General features: G+C 38.0%; 1 protein-coding gene across 4 annotated transcripts in view; it reads left to right on the top strand.

Moving 5' to 3' along the window:
* The window catches only part of A1CF (APOBEC1 complementation factor), an 80,998-nt gene that overhangs the window by 57,015 nt on the left and 8,705 nt on the right, over positions 1 to 15,278 (top strand). For 3 of the 4 annotated variants that reach the window (XM_036924017.2, XM_036924019.2, XM_036924018.2), the window contains exons 6-9: positions 2,553 to 2,717; positions 8,085 to 8,182; positions 12,095 to 12,368; positions 14,103 to 14,308. In XM_036924017.2, coding sequence (XP_036779912.2) covers positions 2,553 to 2,717; positions 8,085 to 8,182; positions 12,095 to 12,368; positions 14,103 to 14,308 — 743 coding nt within the window. The remainder of the gene's footprint in view (positions 1 to 2,552; positions 2,718 to 8,084; positions 8,183 to 12,094; positions 12,369 to 14,102; positions 14,309 to 15,278) is intronic. The other variant, XM_036924020.2, reaches the window with a different exon arrangement.

The raw sequence follows: 15,278 nt of genomic DNA, 5'->3' as shown, positions 1-15,278 counted from the left end.
CTGAATCCTCATTTAAAAGTGATAAGGTAAGTCCCTTAAATGCATCTTCTTTTGTCTTCACATTAATAAGTAGGTGCTTTTATTATCCCAATTTTACAGATGAGGCAACTGATGCTTACAAAGACTGTTTCCTAGGCAGGATTATTGATCTGATATTTGAAGTTGTTTGACTTCGAAGCCCACATTCCTGAATCTACAACCCTGACTTCCATAGGGATGTTTGTGGAAATCAGTGCTTATTATACTTCCACTTGAACCTTTTGCAGATCTTCAGGCTTGTGGATGGCTTATCATGGTCCCAGGCTAGGAAGGTATCTTGCCAATGGGTTTCAGCCCTGGGCAAGTTCACTATGGATTCAATGTGACCAAAGAAATGATAGTGGAACATTCTTGGGGTGAAAGGACTTATACCCAACATTATTCCCATGGTGGCAGGTCAATCACTAGAATCCTGTCCACTCAGAGTGAGTCTGCCTGCAGCAAGCCGGTTCCTGCCTCTGGGCCTCTCTGTCTGCACAGCTGTCCTCTGGGCCTCTCTACCCCCACAGCTATCTCAGTCTCTGTCCTCATCTCTGCTCTCCTGAAGCCGTGCCACCGTGTCACCCAGAGCACTGGGCAGAGCTCTTTATATAGAGTAAATAATGACAGATTGCCTACACATCTGTAGTGAGCTAGCCAACCAGGGCCCGGTGAGAATCCTGGCCATAGGAACCTTCAACTTTATCCACAGAAGGCAAAAGCCAATGGGCTATGTGTTCAGTTTTATACTCAAGCATTATGAAGCATTATACTCAATCATTACATTCAATCAAGGCAAAAGTCAATGTGTTCTCAATTTTGGCTGAATTTATTGAGATAATTTTAAGAATCTTGGAGTCCAGACCACTTATATCAAAATTGAGTAATGAGCTGGTAAATCTTTAACAGCCAACTCCCAGAGAAAATCAAAAGCCCTTATTTGTAGCATTTGAGGATTTCCATGGTATTAACACTCCCTCTGTGGCTGATTTTGAGCCACCAAGGTGACATCAACTGGCTTACAAAATTCTGAAAATTTAACAGTCTGTTCTTGCAAGTGAAAAAGAACTGGATCCAGCACACCACTGAGTGGACCCAGGTTTCAGTATTTGTTTAATTTCTTCCAATATGAGGCCAAAGTTGAGAACCACTGAGCTACAAAGCCAGAGTCACCTGGGAGCCTTAGGGAACTTGGAATAAGAAAATCAGCAAAGCCTATGTAAAGCATAGAAAAGAAAGGGAAGGAGAGCAATGGAATGGAAAGACAAGGAGGGGAAGGGGTAGAAGAGGAGCAGAGGGGAGGGCAAGGAAGAAAGTAATGAACACAGTTCTCTGGGATGCAGTGCCGAACCAGGCAGCCAGCTTCTCCAGGAGCAGCTAACTCCTGAGGATGTGCCTGTGATTTGCTGGGGTTATAGAATGTCAACGCCACATATGCTTTCATTGGCTGATTTTCAAAGAATAAAAATATGCATTCTGACTGAGAGTAATTGCCTCCCATGTGTAATAATTAAACAACTAAACTTTATTGATACTGAAAATTTCTGATTTTGTTCTCTCAAGCTTTTTGTTGTTTCCTGGATATAGCTTGTTCCCAAACAACTAATAAAAACAAACAAGATTTTCTTCCAAATTTAGAAACTACCTTGACCCTCACCCTCCTCTCATCACTTCAGCATGGATCTGCACTGTATAGGGGTTCAGCTGGGTAACAAAAAACAAAAGGGAGTGGTAGAGGCACGAAACAGGCTGGGCAAGCTATCCTCTCCAAGGCTCACTTCCTCTTCCGTAGAATTAAGAACGCCATTCCCCTCTCCGCAGTTACTGTGAAAAGGAGCTGAGAAAGCATCTGAGAAACACATAGCATAGTGCAAGACACTCAACAATTGGCAACTATAGGATTACAAAACTATATGTAGTCATGGATAACTGCCCTTTTAAAACAATTTAATTTATTGTCATACATTGTTCCATTGCTCTCTGTTTTCCTAATTTGGACAGCTGGTCAGAGCCCTGACCAAACTAGGGTGCCTGAGCCCCACCCACCCTTGCCCAAGCACCATTTTTGGACAGCTCAGTGGTGGCAACTGGTCACCAATCACAATAGCATATGTACTTAGACTGTATTCTTTTAAGTGCCTCCTGAAGTCAGGCTCTTATGTCTGAGCCCTAAGTCCATTCTTTTCCTTTCTCCCCTCTGCCATCTGACCTTCAGTGACTCCCCTCACCCTGTGAGAACTGTCCTAAGATGCAAACATTGCCCACTGCTGCCTCATTCCTCTCCCATTTCAAACTGCATCCTAGTTCCCTTTATACTCAATCATTACAATAAGCCATACAGAACTCCTTTCTACGCAGCTCTTACATTTATTTAGGATGTTTCTTAAAATCAATAATCGCCTCTTTTACTATTGGTCTTCTTGCTCAATCAAGACCTCAAGGGTCATTTCCATTTAAAAGGCCACCACTATGAACTGAGATGATGTTGTCCCGATTTCCATATCATCAATCATACTTGTGACCCTTTCCACCAGGAAGAATCCAGTTATGGGGACATCCTATTGCAGTCGACTGGGCAGAACCAGAAGTAGAAGTGGATGAAGATACAATGTCTTCAGTGAAAATCCTTTATGTAAGAAACCTAATGCTGTCCACCTCTGAAGAGATGATTGAGAAAGAATTCAACAATATCAAACCAGGTAAGACATCTCATGGAAGATTACTTTTTCAAAATATACTTTAAAAACACTTATGCTTGAGATGACTTCCCGTAACTTTAAATAGGCTAGATTTTATTTCTTATTCTCATAATTACATGCAGACCATAAAACTACATTCCTACCTTTGGATTAGAAAAGAGGGACATGTGGTCTTATAACATTTATCAATATTATAATTTTACATTTATCTATGTGATTACTTAATGAATATATATTTCCTTCACTAAACTATAAATTCCATGAGTTCTTTTTTGCTTCTATTGTCTCCTCAGCCCCTGTATCTGTGCTGGGAGCATAGCAGATACTCAATAAATATTTGTTCTTTTAAAGAATGCATAACCATCACTAGAGATCTAACACAGGGTTTCTCAACCTCAGTATTCTTGACATGTTAGGCCAGATAATTCTTGGTTGTAGGAGTCTGTCCTGTGCATTATAGGATATTGAGCAGCATCCAGGTTTCTAGTCACAACCCCCAAGATGATGTTTCCAGACATTGCCAAATACACCCTGGAGGGTAAAACTGCCCCCAGTTAAGAACTTCAGGTCTAATGGAATATGATTATGACTTTAGGTACATGAGTAAGGAGGTGACATTTCTAGGAAACTCATTCTAGTGAAAAGAAAGGAAAACGGATAGAAGGAAGGTGGAAGGCGATAAATGGTTGCTGCTCATCTCTTCAATACTATTCATTATCAATTTAAAGCCATGAGATTGACTCCCCATCATTTTCCTCATATTGGAACTACAACACTGAGACAGGTAAAACATTTCAAGAAACAATATCCAAGCAAACACTTCCCAAAACCATTTCTGCAGAACATTCATTCTATAAACTGTTAGATGCTACTGATAAAATGAGTCCATGGTTACATAAGTAAAAACAGATTCGGCAACATTAAACAGATTTTTACTTTTGGAACTTGTTCAGAGTCCTTAACCTTTTTGTATGTTTTGGAAATCTCCAAAAGAAGAGATGTGAGGTGGCTCATTTCCCAAATTTTGGACCATGGCTCCTGTTTTTTGACTGATACCTTGTGGGATTAGTGGGCTTTGGAACACACTCTAGCCTAAGTTTACCCTGTGGTGACACCTTTCCATAAATGAGCATTTTTTATGTCCAGGCAGTAACTCTGAGGGCTGTTGATAAGCTTGTGAGGGCTGTTGATAAGCATGTGACAATCGCCTGAAAAGATTCGCTTCACGTACTCGTGTGGCCTGTTTCCAGTCTGGGCAATGGTCAGGTAGAACAGAATAAACTGATGATTCATCCTAAGGTAATGAGTGAGACTGTCTCTCCTGTCTTTTTAAAAATTCACCAGGGGTTTGTCTCTTTCCAGCCTTTAGGAGCTCAGCCTCCCCTGCCACTTTAGTGTAATGGTGTGACTCCTTCCCCAGCTTGAGGCCATAACCAATGCAGAGACTACAGGTGCAAAGGACTGGCTGCCAGGCACTGCAGCGGCACTTACTTACCAACACCACCCACCAGTGTAGGTTACTTTACCATCCTTTGTTTTAAAGATAAGAAAACCAGGACCCAGAGCAGTTAAGTAGTTTGCCAAGAGTCATTCAACTAGCAAGTGGCAAATCCTGGATGTGAGCATGTCCTGTACAACTCTATGAATGCCACACCCCACCCTTATTCCATTCATTCATTCATTCATTCAGCTGTCATTACTTCAGTAGCTCCTATGTGCCAAGCACTGCAGGAGCTGCTAACAGGGGTGTTGTGTGTATGGAAAGAGTTTAAGATGCTCCAGAAGAATAAGAGCAATTACAGCCTACTTGTGGTGGGCAGAAAAGTGACATATAAGCTGAGATCTGAATTTGTTGCAGTTTTGGAAACAGGACTTGACATGTGTGTGTATAAATATTGCTGCACCAGCACCTCCCACTTTGCATTGACTTTCTACCTTCCCATAGTGAATAATACTTCTCACTGTTATCTAATTAATTCTGATGGAAACATTACCTTTTTTGGGGGGGAAAGGGCTGGAATGAGAAACTACTAAAAGGTTACTTCCTTTCAAAGTCCCTGGTTATCAGCTTTCCCCATCTGCATGTTGAAGAGAGACACATGCCTAGGCCCTATTAATTATAATGAAAATAATAAATGCTAAACCTGCTTTTTCTCTTCCTCTCTTTCCCTGTCTCCCTCTGCCTTTCTCTCTCAGGCTGGTGGCACAATGCTCAGGGCTCTATAATGATGTGTGGCTTCTTTTTGGCACCTACAAAATACTAAGAATTGCAGGGGAGAGATGACTAGCAGCCATTGCTTTGGGAAGAACAAGTCAGAGCTAACTAATGTATTTTCCAGCAGAAAGGATGTGTTTATACTTACCTAGAAAGATTTGTGGAGAGAAACAGGAGAATGATGCTTTAAAAATTCTATTTAAAGTTTGGTCCTTTGAAGGAACCTGAATATTCCCAGCAAATATTTGACCATGTATAATTCTAACCCTGATTAACCTAAAAATATAGATAATAATCAGAACAGAAACTGTGGCGGGAAATGTATGTTCTTCCCCAGGATAGCCTAAGGGTATCTGCTGAAATTCCAATTATAGTCATTTAGTATATTCCTAAAACAGTTTAGCATCAGAATCACCTGGAGGTCTTGTTAGAATGCTGGTCTGCCCCTAGAGTTTCTGATTCAGTAGGACTAGGGAGGGGCCCAGGCATTTGTGTTTCTATTAAGTTCTGGGGTGAAGTTGATACTGCTGGTCTGAGGACCACACTTGGAAAACCATGACTCTCCAATAACCTTCCCTTTGGATTGCAGGTATGTTTCTCTTCAGGTAACTGGTGTGCTACTGACTAGTTGATAACAGAGTAGTATTTTCCCAATTCCCTATATTATGATTTGAGAGTATTTTTCATCATTGCTGATATATGACAACTGATATTTTATTGCCTCACCCTCTGTCAAGTGATGTTCAATCAATACACAAATTCCTATAAATTAAATAAGGAACATATTAAAATAAGCCAGGTAGAGAAAACCAGCCTTTTTTAATACAAACTCTCGCTTTCTAATTTTCTGTCTTATAAGGCTAAGTTTTCATATGTCAAGATCTCCAAGAGCAGGTGCAGCTGGACATTATCACTCAGAAATGCAAGCCAATTTCAATATCCAAAGCAGAATTTGAGAACATCTAAATTCATTATATCTGAAATATCACCTAACTAACATGGTTGCTAGAAGTTGGAGTATGAATTGACTGATAATATTGCCTCATTCCAGGTATATTTATTGAGTGGCCCCTGTACACAGGCACTAGGTAGGAGCTGCACGAGACAGTGCCGAGAGGCCCCTGAAGCAGATCCTGCTCTCAGAGAGCTAAGAGTCTAGTGGGACCTAGATGGAGGATGGCACTGAAGAATGAATGGAGCAAAGACTGGAAAAGTAGAGGTCCTCATTGGCCCATGCTGTAGTTCTCAGTTACCAAGACCAGCCATGAGGTTGTCACGATAATTACCCCACCTGACATGGAAGGCATAAGAGACCATGTTGGAAGTTCAGTTGGAATTCACATGCTTCCTGGTCTCAAATACCTTTATTTGTGAGCCTAGCCAGATAATTTTACTCTATACAACCACTATCATAAGAAGTCAAGGGTTAAATGCTGAGTGGAGAAATGCCATAATGTTTTTAAATTATCCTTGCATGACAGCCCTACCATTATTCCAAAGGTAGAGAGTTAATAGCCATTGAACCATGTGATAGAGTGGAAAGTCTAATTGTCTTTGTGACCTTGAGTCTAATAGGATAGATAACTGAACTTAGAGAGAGGAAGAAAGGAGAGGACTTACTCCCTCCTTTGATCCTCCCTGGCACGGGGTCCCATCTTATGTTTCTCTGGAAATGAAGAACAGAAGAGGAAAACCCAGTATCTTAAGATACACCCAAGGGAATGTAATGAAAAGAGGATACTTGGCATGCCAACCTGCTAACAAGTTAATATTAAACAAGTTTCCATTTTCCCTTTACTCTAGGCAAAAGTTCTATTATTAAAATTGAATGAGCAACAATATTCTTTAACATTTTGATATTAGAACATAAAACATAAAGTTCAACCAACTTGGTACAATGCTTTTTATTTTTATGTTTTCATCAACAGACATAGTGGTTTCCATAAAAACAGGTTAGGCTGATTTTTTATTTACTTTTTTATCACAGAAAAAATATATATAAACCTTGCAAATATTTGTAAAATACCAAAGAACATACATTAAAATATGAAAGTCCCCTTTATTCTCCCCAATTCTGAAGTAACCCCTATTAACAGTTTGGCCTCTATCTTTCCAGTTCTCTGTGTGTGTTGATATTTATGTGCACATATACATGGGTTGGGATTTTAAAAACATAGGTGACATAATATTACACTTACTATTTTTTAATTTCTTAAATTTAATAAAAATTCTCTAATCTTTCCCAGTATATATGGGTCTATTGGTTCTCTCTAAAGACTCCTCACTGTTGTTTGATATGAAGATATCAAATTTCATCACTCTCATGAAATGGACACTAAGTCATTTTATTTTTCTATTTCATCAGTGGTGTGATTAATATCCTTATGCATATGATCCTTTTGCATATGTATGTTTCTATAGAAGCTATTCCTCAAGGTAGAAGTAGTGGTTATCTATATTATTTCCAACCTTTAGATATTATAAACACTATGGTAAAGAACTATCTTAGTTTTCAGATGTTCTTTTAGAAATCACCTTTTTTTAATAAAAAAGTATTAGATAAGGAGATAGGGAACCTGAGTTCTAATTTTTAGCTTTGTGAACTCTTACAAATCTCATTTACCTTGTCAGAACTAGGATTCTTAATCTTTAAGTTAAAAAAAATAGAGGTAAAATGAATTAAAGAAAAATTGAAGTACATCATTGTTCAAGTCTCTAACTCCAAAATTTTATTATATAAAAACCAAAAGAAAAAGGCATTTTTCTGAGGAGAAAGCAATACAATTAAAAAAGATAATCACATAAATAAATATTTATAAGATGACCAATAACTGAGTTCAATTCAATTCAACAAAGATAAGATACTACTCCTACCCTTAAAGATCTTACAATCTAAAAAGTGGAAAACACAAATCCATAACTAATTATAAGGCAGAATATGGGTGTTAAAAAAAGTTCAAACAAAATCTTTTGTTGAATGTGCAGAATTTTAAACCTGGACATAGGAAATATTCTCAGTGAGGTCCTTACATAAATATGGAGCCTCAAAAAAAAAAAAGTCAAATACTCTTGGAAGCTAAATGTAAAATACATCATTTTCAATGTGATCTCTTCCAAGTTTACTAATGTGGCTACTTTCATTCTACTTATAGGTGCTGTGGAGAGGGTGAAGAAAATCCGAGATTATGCTTTTGTGCACTTCAATAACCGAGAAGACGCAGTTGAGGCTATGAAAGCTTTAAATGGGAAGGTAAAGTGAGACAAAGAAAAATTATATACAGATACCATCAGAGTTTGGTGTGGATGTTTTACTCAAAAGAACAATCCTGAAAATCTACCTCCCTCAGGCTTTCTCTGTCTCTGACTCTGACACGGCTCCCTCAGTCCACTTAAGTAAGATAGGAGTGGTGGACAACATAGTGGAGATGCGGCTCATATACCCAGTCTAGCTCTAATCTTGGCTGATTTGGGCAGGTCACTAGACCTCACTTTACTTAGAAAGAAGAGATTGGAACAGACTGCTTCAAGGCATTTTTCCCCATCCCAATTTTCTCTCATATTTCAAGGAGATCATCACCTTTGTAGTACAGTATTTTGCAGACTGATGATCAGAAAAGATGTCAAGGTAGCTGTTACCACTCTGCTACCCAGTTTGATCTTCCAATTCTGGAAGGCTTAGAATCTGTTCACCTTGCCAAGAGTAAGTTCTAGGGAAAGACTAATCTCTATATCCTTACTTCTGATCTGTATATAGAAACCAATATAATGTTTACTTTTCAGGGCAATAAACATTAAAACCTTTCTGTAGACCACTTATCTTGCTAAAAATAATGTCTGGAATACCAAAAGAATCAAACCAAAAATGCTTGTCAAAGAACTAAAAGTATGTCAGAGGAATAACAAGTACACAAATGCTTTTGCAAAATACATCCAGTAAGTTTCATTTTAAAAAAAAGATTAAAATATTCAAAGAAAGGAGGAGTGGGCCATAAAGAATCAGAAAACTGTCATGAATATGAGAGGATAATATCTATAAGAAGTCATGAAATTGGGCAGGATTCCAAAAGAAAAAAATATGGAAAAGGAGAGACAGTCTTAGAGGCACAGAATTTGGAAAGAGCAAGATATGACTGGAGAACAGTGAAAATAAATCAGTTTGGTTAGAACATCATGCACAAGGCACAGAGGGCTGGCTTCTTGTCTGACCTGGCATCAACCAGTCCTAACAGCAGCCAGGTGGCAAATGAGCAAATTACAAAAGTGAGAGTGTGGGGGTAGGGAAATCAAAGGAGATGGTGCAGGAACATAAGGCTCATGGCACTCAGGAGTCGAGGAGACAAAGGGTTGGAGAAGTAATGGGACACCTAAAAGACAAAGGATTTTATAGAGTGTATCTCCAAGAGAATTAGTGATCTTTGGTCAATGGATAGAGACAGACCAACATAACCTCTTAAAGAGGGAGCCAGGAGAAGACATGGCCCAAACTCACTGTTATCTCTCTCCCCAACCTCCTAGGGCTTTGCATGAGCCAAATCCAACCCAGAAGGCTCAGGAGCCCTGAAGAGGGCGCCATGTAGAGCAGAGAGGCTGGGGGCAGGTGGGGAGTGAATGTGGAGGCCAAAGGCAGGATCTCCCAGTGCAGGTCCTCCAGACACAGTGGGGCCTGGGCTTAGAAGCTATTCCGGGGCCTCCAGAAATGTTTGAGTCATGGGGGGAAAAGGTACTAACTCCAAAATATTTTTTTAAAAAACTGCAAACCAAAAATTAGTGCATATTTAATTACATGTCTATGAAGCAGAACATTATTTCATCTTCACTGATGTTATATTTAATACCATAAAAGTGTTATCTGAAAACAATTTGTAGGTTAGTTTCTCAGTTTGAAAACATTCCTGAAGATATGTGGTGATGGCTAAGAAGGGACAGTCAATCATAAACCAAATGCTAATTACATTGGAATAATTACAATGGACAACTATTCAAATTGTTCCTAATTTTTACAGGTAGATATATTGATAGCTAGATATTTTTATTGCAATTATACATATATTATGTACTCAAATATATATTCAATATTATTATCAAATATATACTAAATATTGTATTCAACTATAATGCTGTAAAGGAAAATCAAAAGTTAAGTTTGCCTAAAATTGATTTATTAGACAAGATGAGATCTTGAAAAATTTGTGCAATGGAGTAATAACCACATTTACAATTTAGGGAAATTAATCTACTAAGATTGAAGGTCTACAGAGTAGGGATAGAGATATAATTGGAATTAGTTAAAAAGCTATGACAGTCCCCCAAATGGGAGGAAATAAGGGCTTGAACTAGGACAGGAATGGAATGTAGGAGAGAGTTCTACACAGGTACACAGGACTATAGGAGATGGATTCAAAGGACAGAGGGACTAATTGGCTGTAGGAGTAAGAAAGAAGGATTGAGTCTTTATAGGTTTTAATTATGGGAGTCCAGATAATACTGTGAGCGAAGTAGGAAGGGAAGCCCATTTAAAGTGAAAGGTGATGAACTGAGCTTTGCACATGATTATTTCTTTATTCTGTAAATACCTGTGGATGTCTATAATATACAATAAATTTTGCTTGGCTTGGGAGCATACAGATAAAGAAGATATTGTCCTAGCTCTTGAAACTCTAAACCAAATAAGTGAATACAATATTGACTTTAAACACTGTTAGAGGAGCAGAGGAATACAGATAAAATCTATTATGATAAGAAATCTGAATTTGAAGTAAAGAATCATTCCATTAAAAATATCTCTTGATGTGGAAATGCATATAAGCAGAGACCTATTTGGGTCTCCAATCTTCCTCAAGACAAGACTGAAGATAAAGAAGCTTATATCAAAGGTCACCCCATTCCTCAATACTCCTAAGTCTATTTCTTCTAAGTACATCAACATCAGTATAAAGTAGTTGAATATCAGTTTGATTCTCTCTCTCAGTGTGTCCCATCTAACATATTTGATACTGGCTCCTGCTACTAAAAAGCTACATAGATATATGAAACTAAGAGAAAGTTGCCCAAGAGGATGACCAAAATGGTTAGGATGACTATGAAGCATAATCTTCATCCAGCAGACTTCAATGATCCAGGAACCACTGAATCACTCATGAAATCATGAGCTGCTATGAACATAAATTTATTCAGGAACACTTTATGTAACTTCTTTTCTTTGTACAAAATAGAGGCTCTTAATAGTCTTATTTGAAATAAGCTACAAATGTTTCCTCACAATAGCTTGTCTCTTTGATAAGAAATACATCAATCCATCAAGTATTGGTTGTATTTTGTCTCTTGTGTATGCAAGCAGTATATGAAAGTGAGTCATGAATGCAGATCTACACACAGCCATTATCCTCAACATCTGGATCTGTTTGCAAAATGTCAAAAACTTATGTCAGACAAGAACCACTCCAATAATTCTTGAGGACAAGTTTTAAGTCATGCATGACTTGAGAAATTTCAATACTGCGGCTACCATCCCATTTATTAGCTCCCAATGGTTAAGCAGATCAAAAGGTTTCTGTACAAGGATCTGTGAAGGACAGTTCAATAGCCTCCTTGAATTCTCTTCCTTAAGTAAAGCTCCACTTTTAAGCCTCTTTTCTTTTCCAGTAAAAACTTACCTATTCTGTAGCTGCTGTAAGATGTAAGACATTTAGCTGTCTGGTAGCTGGAGAGGCATAACTCGACTGCCCATGCCAAGATGTTACCCCCTGATAAGATATCTTTACTGGTTTCTTTTAACCTCATATTACTGTGCTAGGTTGTGCAGATCATATTCCACCCACAATTAACCTCAGATTTCTTAGAATTATATAACTTAAAATTTATAATTAAATTTCTTCTAAGTACATTTAGATTAAATTTATAATCAATGTATCAAGGAACAGTGGGCAATTTGTAACTGTCAAACCTGTTGTTCTATTATGGTGTGCAATTTACCAACAAAAACACTCACAGAAAACTGAGCTGGCATGCACACACAAACCTACTCAGAGACAAGATACATGTAAGTGGACCAGTCAACATAGCAGCAAACTCACACTTCACAGGAGGCATGTTACCAGGGCTCAGCTACACTTGGCTGTCCTCACCCCTTTTCATGTTGCTTTTTCCTTGCCCTCTACAACAGGTGCTGGATGGGTCCCCCATCGAAGTGACTCTAGCCAAACCAGTGGACAAAGACAGTTACGTTAGGTACACACGAGGCACGGGTGGAAGGGGCACCATGCCGCAAGGAGAGTACACCTACTCTTTGGGCCATGTTTACGATCCCACCGCAACCTACCTCGGAGCTCCTGTCTTCTATGCCCCCCAGGCCTATCCAGCAATTCCCAGCATTCATTTCCCAGCCACCAAGGGACATCTTGGCAACAGGGCCATTATCCGAGCCCCTTCTGTCAGAGGTAACACTAATCAGCTCTCGCCCTAGAATAATTCTACAATTTCAAATGATGTATCGCAATAGCCTTACATAAATTGGATGGGTCCACTGAGAGAAAAATACTGGAAAATTGGTTATTAAAAATCAAAAGTTATATCAATAGTTTCTTTTCCATAGGACTCTTTTTTCACATTACAACTGGTTATTGAAAAAGTGTGGTCAGACATAATACAAATGAGTCTAATGCACACATTTGATATTTTCATAGGCTCATGAAATTTGCACAAACTAATTATTAGCATATCCCTTATCATTGGACCACCCTATTGCAGTCATATATGACTCATTAAAAACTTTCAAGTGAGAGTAATATGGTCCAATGGAAACCATTTATCTCAAATAGCAAAAACATGTTAAGGCACATATGTACTTGATGGTGACTCAGTGGCATCATGATCATATATAAATCACAAATTACCATAAATATATCCTAACAGAGATATGAAATACTCTTCTCTGACCTACCCCAAGAAATATGTGCTATACCTTCTAAAAAGTCACGCTATTAAGAAAATCATCTTATGTCTCTCCAGGATGTAGAGAACTAAACAGTAAAGTCCAAATGGCAGGGGGGAAAATCCCTCAGTCTGACTGCTGAATAGTAAATCTTTCCTATTGATCCCTATGAGAATTCCAAATATTCAAGCAGTTTGCAGCTAGTTCAAGCAATATAGGAGATAAGGAGAGCATATTACTGTGGAAACAATTATCTTAATGTGTTTTACTCTTTTTCAGGAAAATTGAATTGACCACCGTAGGAGCTCTAGTCTTCAACAGCCTTAAAAATTCCATATTCATAAAACAATCACTCCAAAATTATAATGCAAAAGAAATCATCAGGACTTCCTTTAGGATAATTTGTCTGTATGAAGACAAATTATGTCACTAAAACATGATGCATTTATAATCTAAAATCACATCATTAAATAATCCATACCTTAAATATAAGTTGTCAACCAGTTGTAATGTAGGAAAAAAGCAAACTCAACTTCAAGTGAAAAAATACCTGTCTTATAACAAGAAAGGAATCAATGATGATGTTCATGGATGAAGGGTAATCAACTTAATTTTTTATTTCTTTGTGCCACCAATAGGAAATCAAGATAACAAAGTGACAAAACAAAAAAATCAAAAGGAATCTATTAATGAAACTCAATGGAAATGTAAGCCTCACATTGACAGAATATAACAGAGGAAATGGTCAACTTAAAAATATGTTTCCTAAATACTGGTTTTCCAACAGGTCATTGAGATGGAATTATTGGGGAGCTAGAATTTACTACTGATCAATGACAAAGTGCAAGACTGATTTTTAATATTTGGGGTCATATCATGCTGGGATTTTTTAATAAACACCTTCCCAACATTTATTAGTCTACAAAAAAAAATCAACAGAAGGTTAACTAAAGACAGAAATTGTAAAATTTTTCACTGTACCAAAGTTTTAAAGTTACTTGTATACTCATCAATAGCTTTGTTAGTATTGCTTTCTTCCACAGTTGTTAAAAGAAAAAAAAAAAAGACACCTAAAGCGAACCGCATGTGATGTTGAGTTTCATTACGTTAGAATCCTAGAGTTCTCTACCCATCTTCAGAGCAATCATCAATGTGACTTGGGCTAACTTTTCCATTACAGTAAGATTCAGGGTGATTTTCTGGTGGTTTGATTCAGTTTAATGCCTTCTTACATCCCTAGAAATTTACATGAATGTACCTGTAGGGGCTGCGGGAGTGAGAGGACTGGGCGGCCGTGGCTATTTGGCATACACAGGCCTGGGTCGTGGATACCAGGTCAAAGGAGACAAGAGAGAAGACAAACTCTATGATCTTTTACCCGGGATGGAGCTCACCCCGATGAACCCTGTCACTTTAAAACCACAAGGAATTAAACTTGCTCCCCAGGTAGGTAATGATATTCCAAAGATAGTTTCTTTAAGTTTTAAGTTAGGCTAAAGACCATCAGTCACCTTTCATCAAATGACTTGACTTGATCCTTTCCTGGGCTATGGTATTGTTCTGTTTCGTTTTTTTAAACAGATAAAGTGGCCAATCAACATAACAGACTGTGAGAGACTGCTGGGTGTTGAGTGCCATTGTTCCATTATAGACCCCTTCTGTTTTCTAATTATGGAGTTGACACCTTAAATAATCTTCACTGAAATGCAAAGATCCTGAGAGCTATTAAGAATTATCAACCAATACCTTAATGGATATAAAGTGGAGGGAAAACCCTAATTCAGGATAGATCTTTATTGTATGTGAGCCAGGTCTGTTAGCAAATGACAAGGAATGAACAGACCATTTAGGACATCTGTTTTGGAAATACTGTTTAGGAGAAGACACCATGCTATCCACAGTGATATCTTTGCTCATATTAACTATGAGATGCATCACTCATATCAAACTGACTCTTCAACAGTGATTAAATTTGGGTAGTGGCATGATACATTTTATTGTTTTCACTTCATAGTTCTTAATTTCCATGTTTCTGCACGAGGCTGCAGGTTTTATTATTGGAAAATTAAAAGTTGTAAAAGTTGTTCCAGGATGGAAAGTGAATAACAGTTAAAAATCACACAAGACAGGATCTATATTAACCCTTAGAAGTTCCCTATAGATGTGCAGTACATGCTGGTCTCTCTGCAGAGACACTTTGGCTGAGTAACAATTTCCAGGTGCTCAGTTACAGTTTGTGTACCCTAAAGGAAACATCCCTGCTCCCACCCCAAATGTGTAGGCCTCCAATCCATGGAAGTAGCCTTATGATCGCAATATCAAGCAGAAAACTTGATTCTCTAAAAGCTCATTTTGAGTATTTTTTTTTTGTAGGATTAATGGCTTTCTTATAGACACAAATTGGTTCATCTAAGAT

The sequence above is a fragment of the Manis pentadactyla genome, chromosome 8, assembly GCF_030020395.1.
Source record: "Manis pentadactyla isolate mManPen7 chromosome 8, mManPen7.hap1, whole genome shotgun sequence".
NCBI lineage: Eukaryota > Metazoa > Chordata > Mammalia > Pholidota > Manidae > Manis > Manis pentadactyla.
This window is presented reverse-complemented; position numbering and strand designations above follow the sequence as displayed.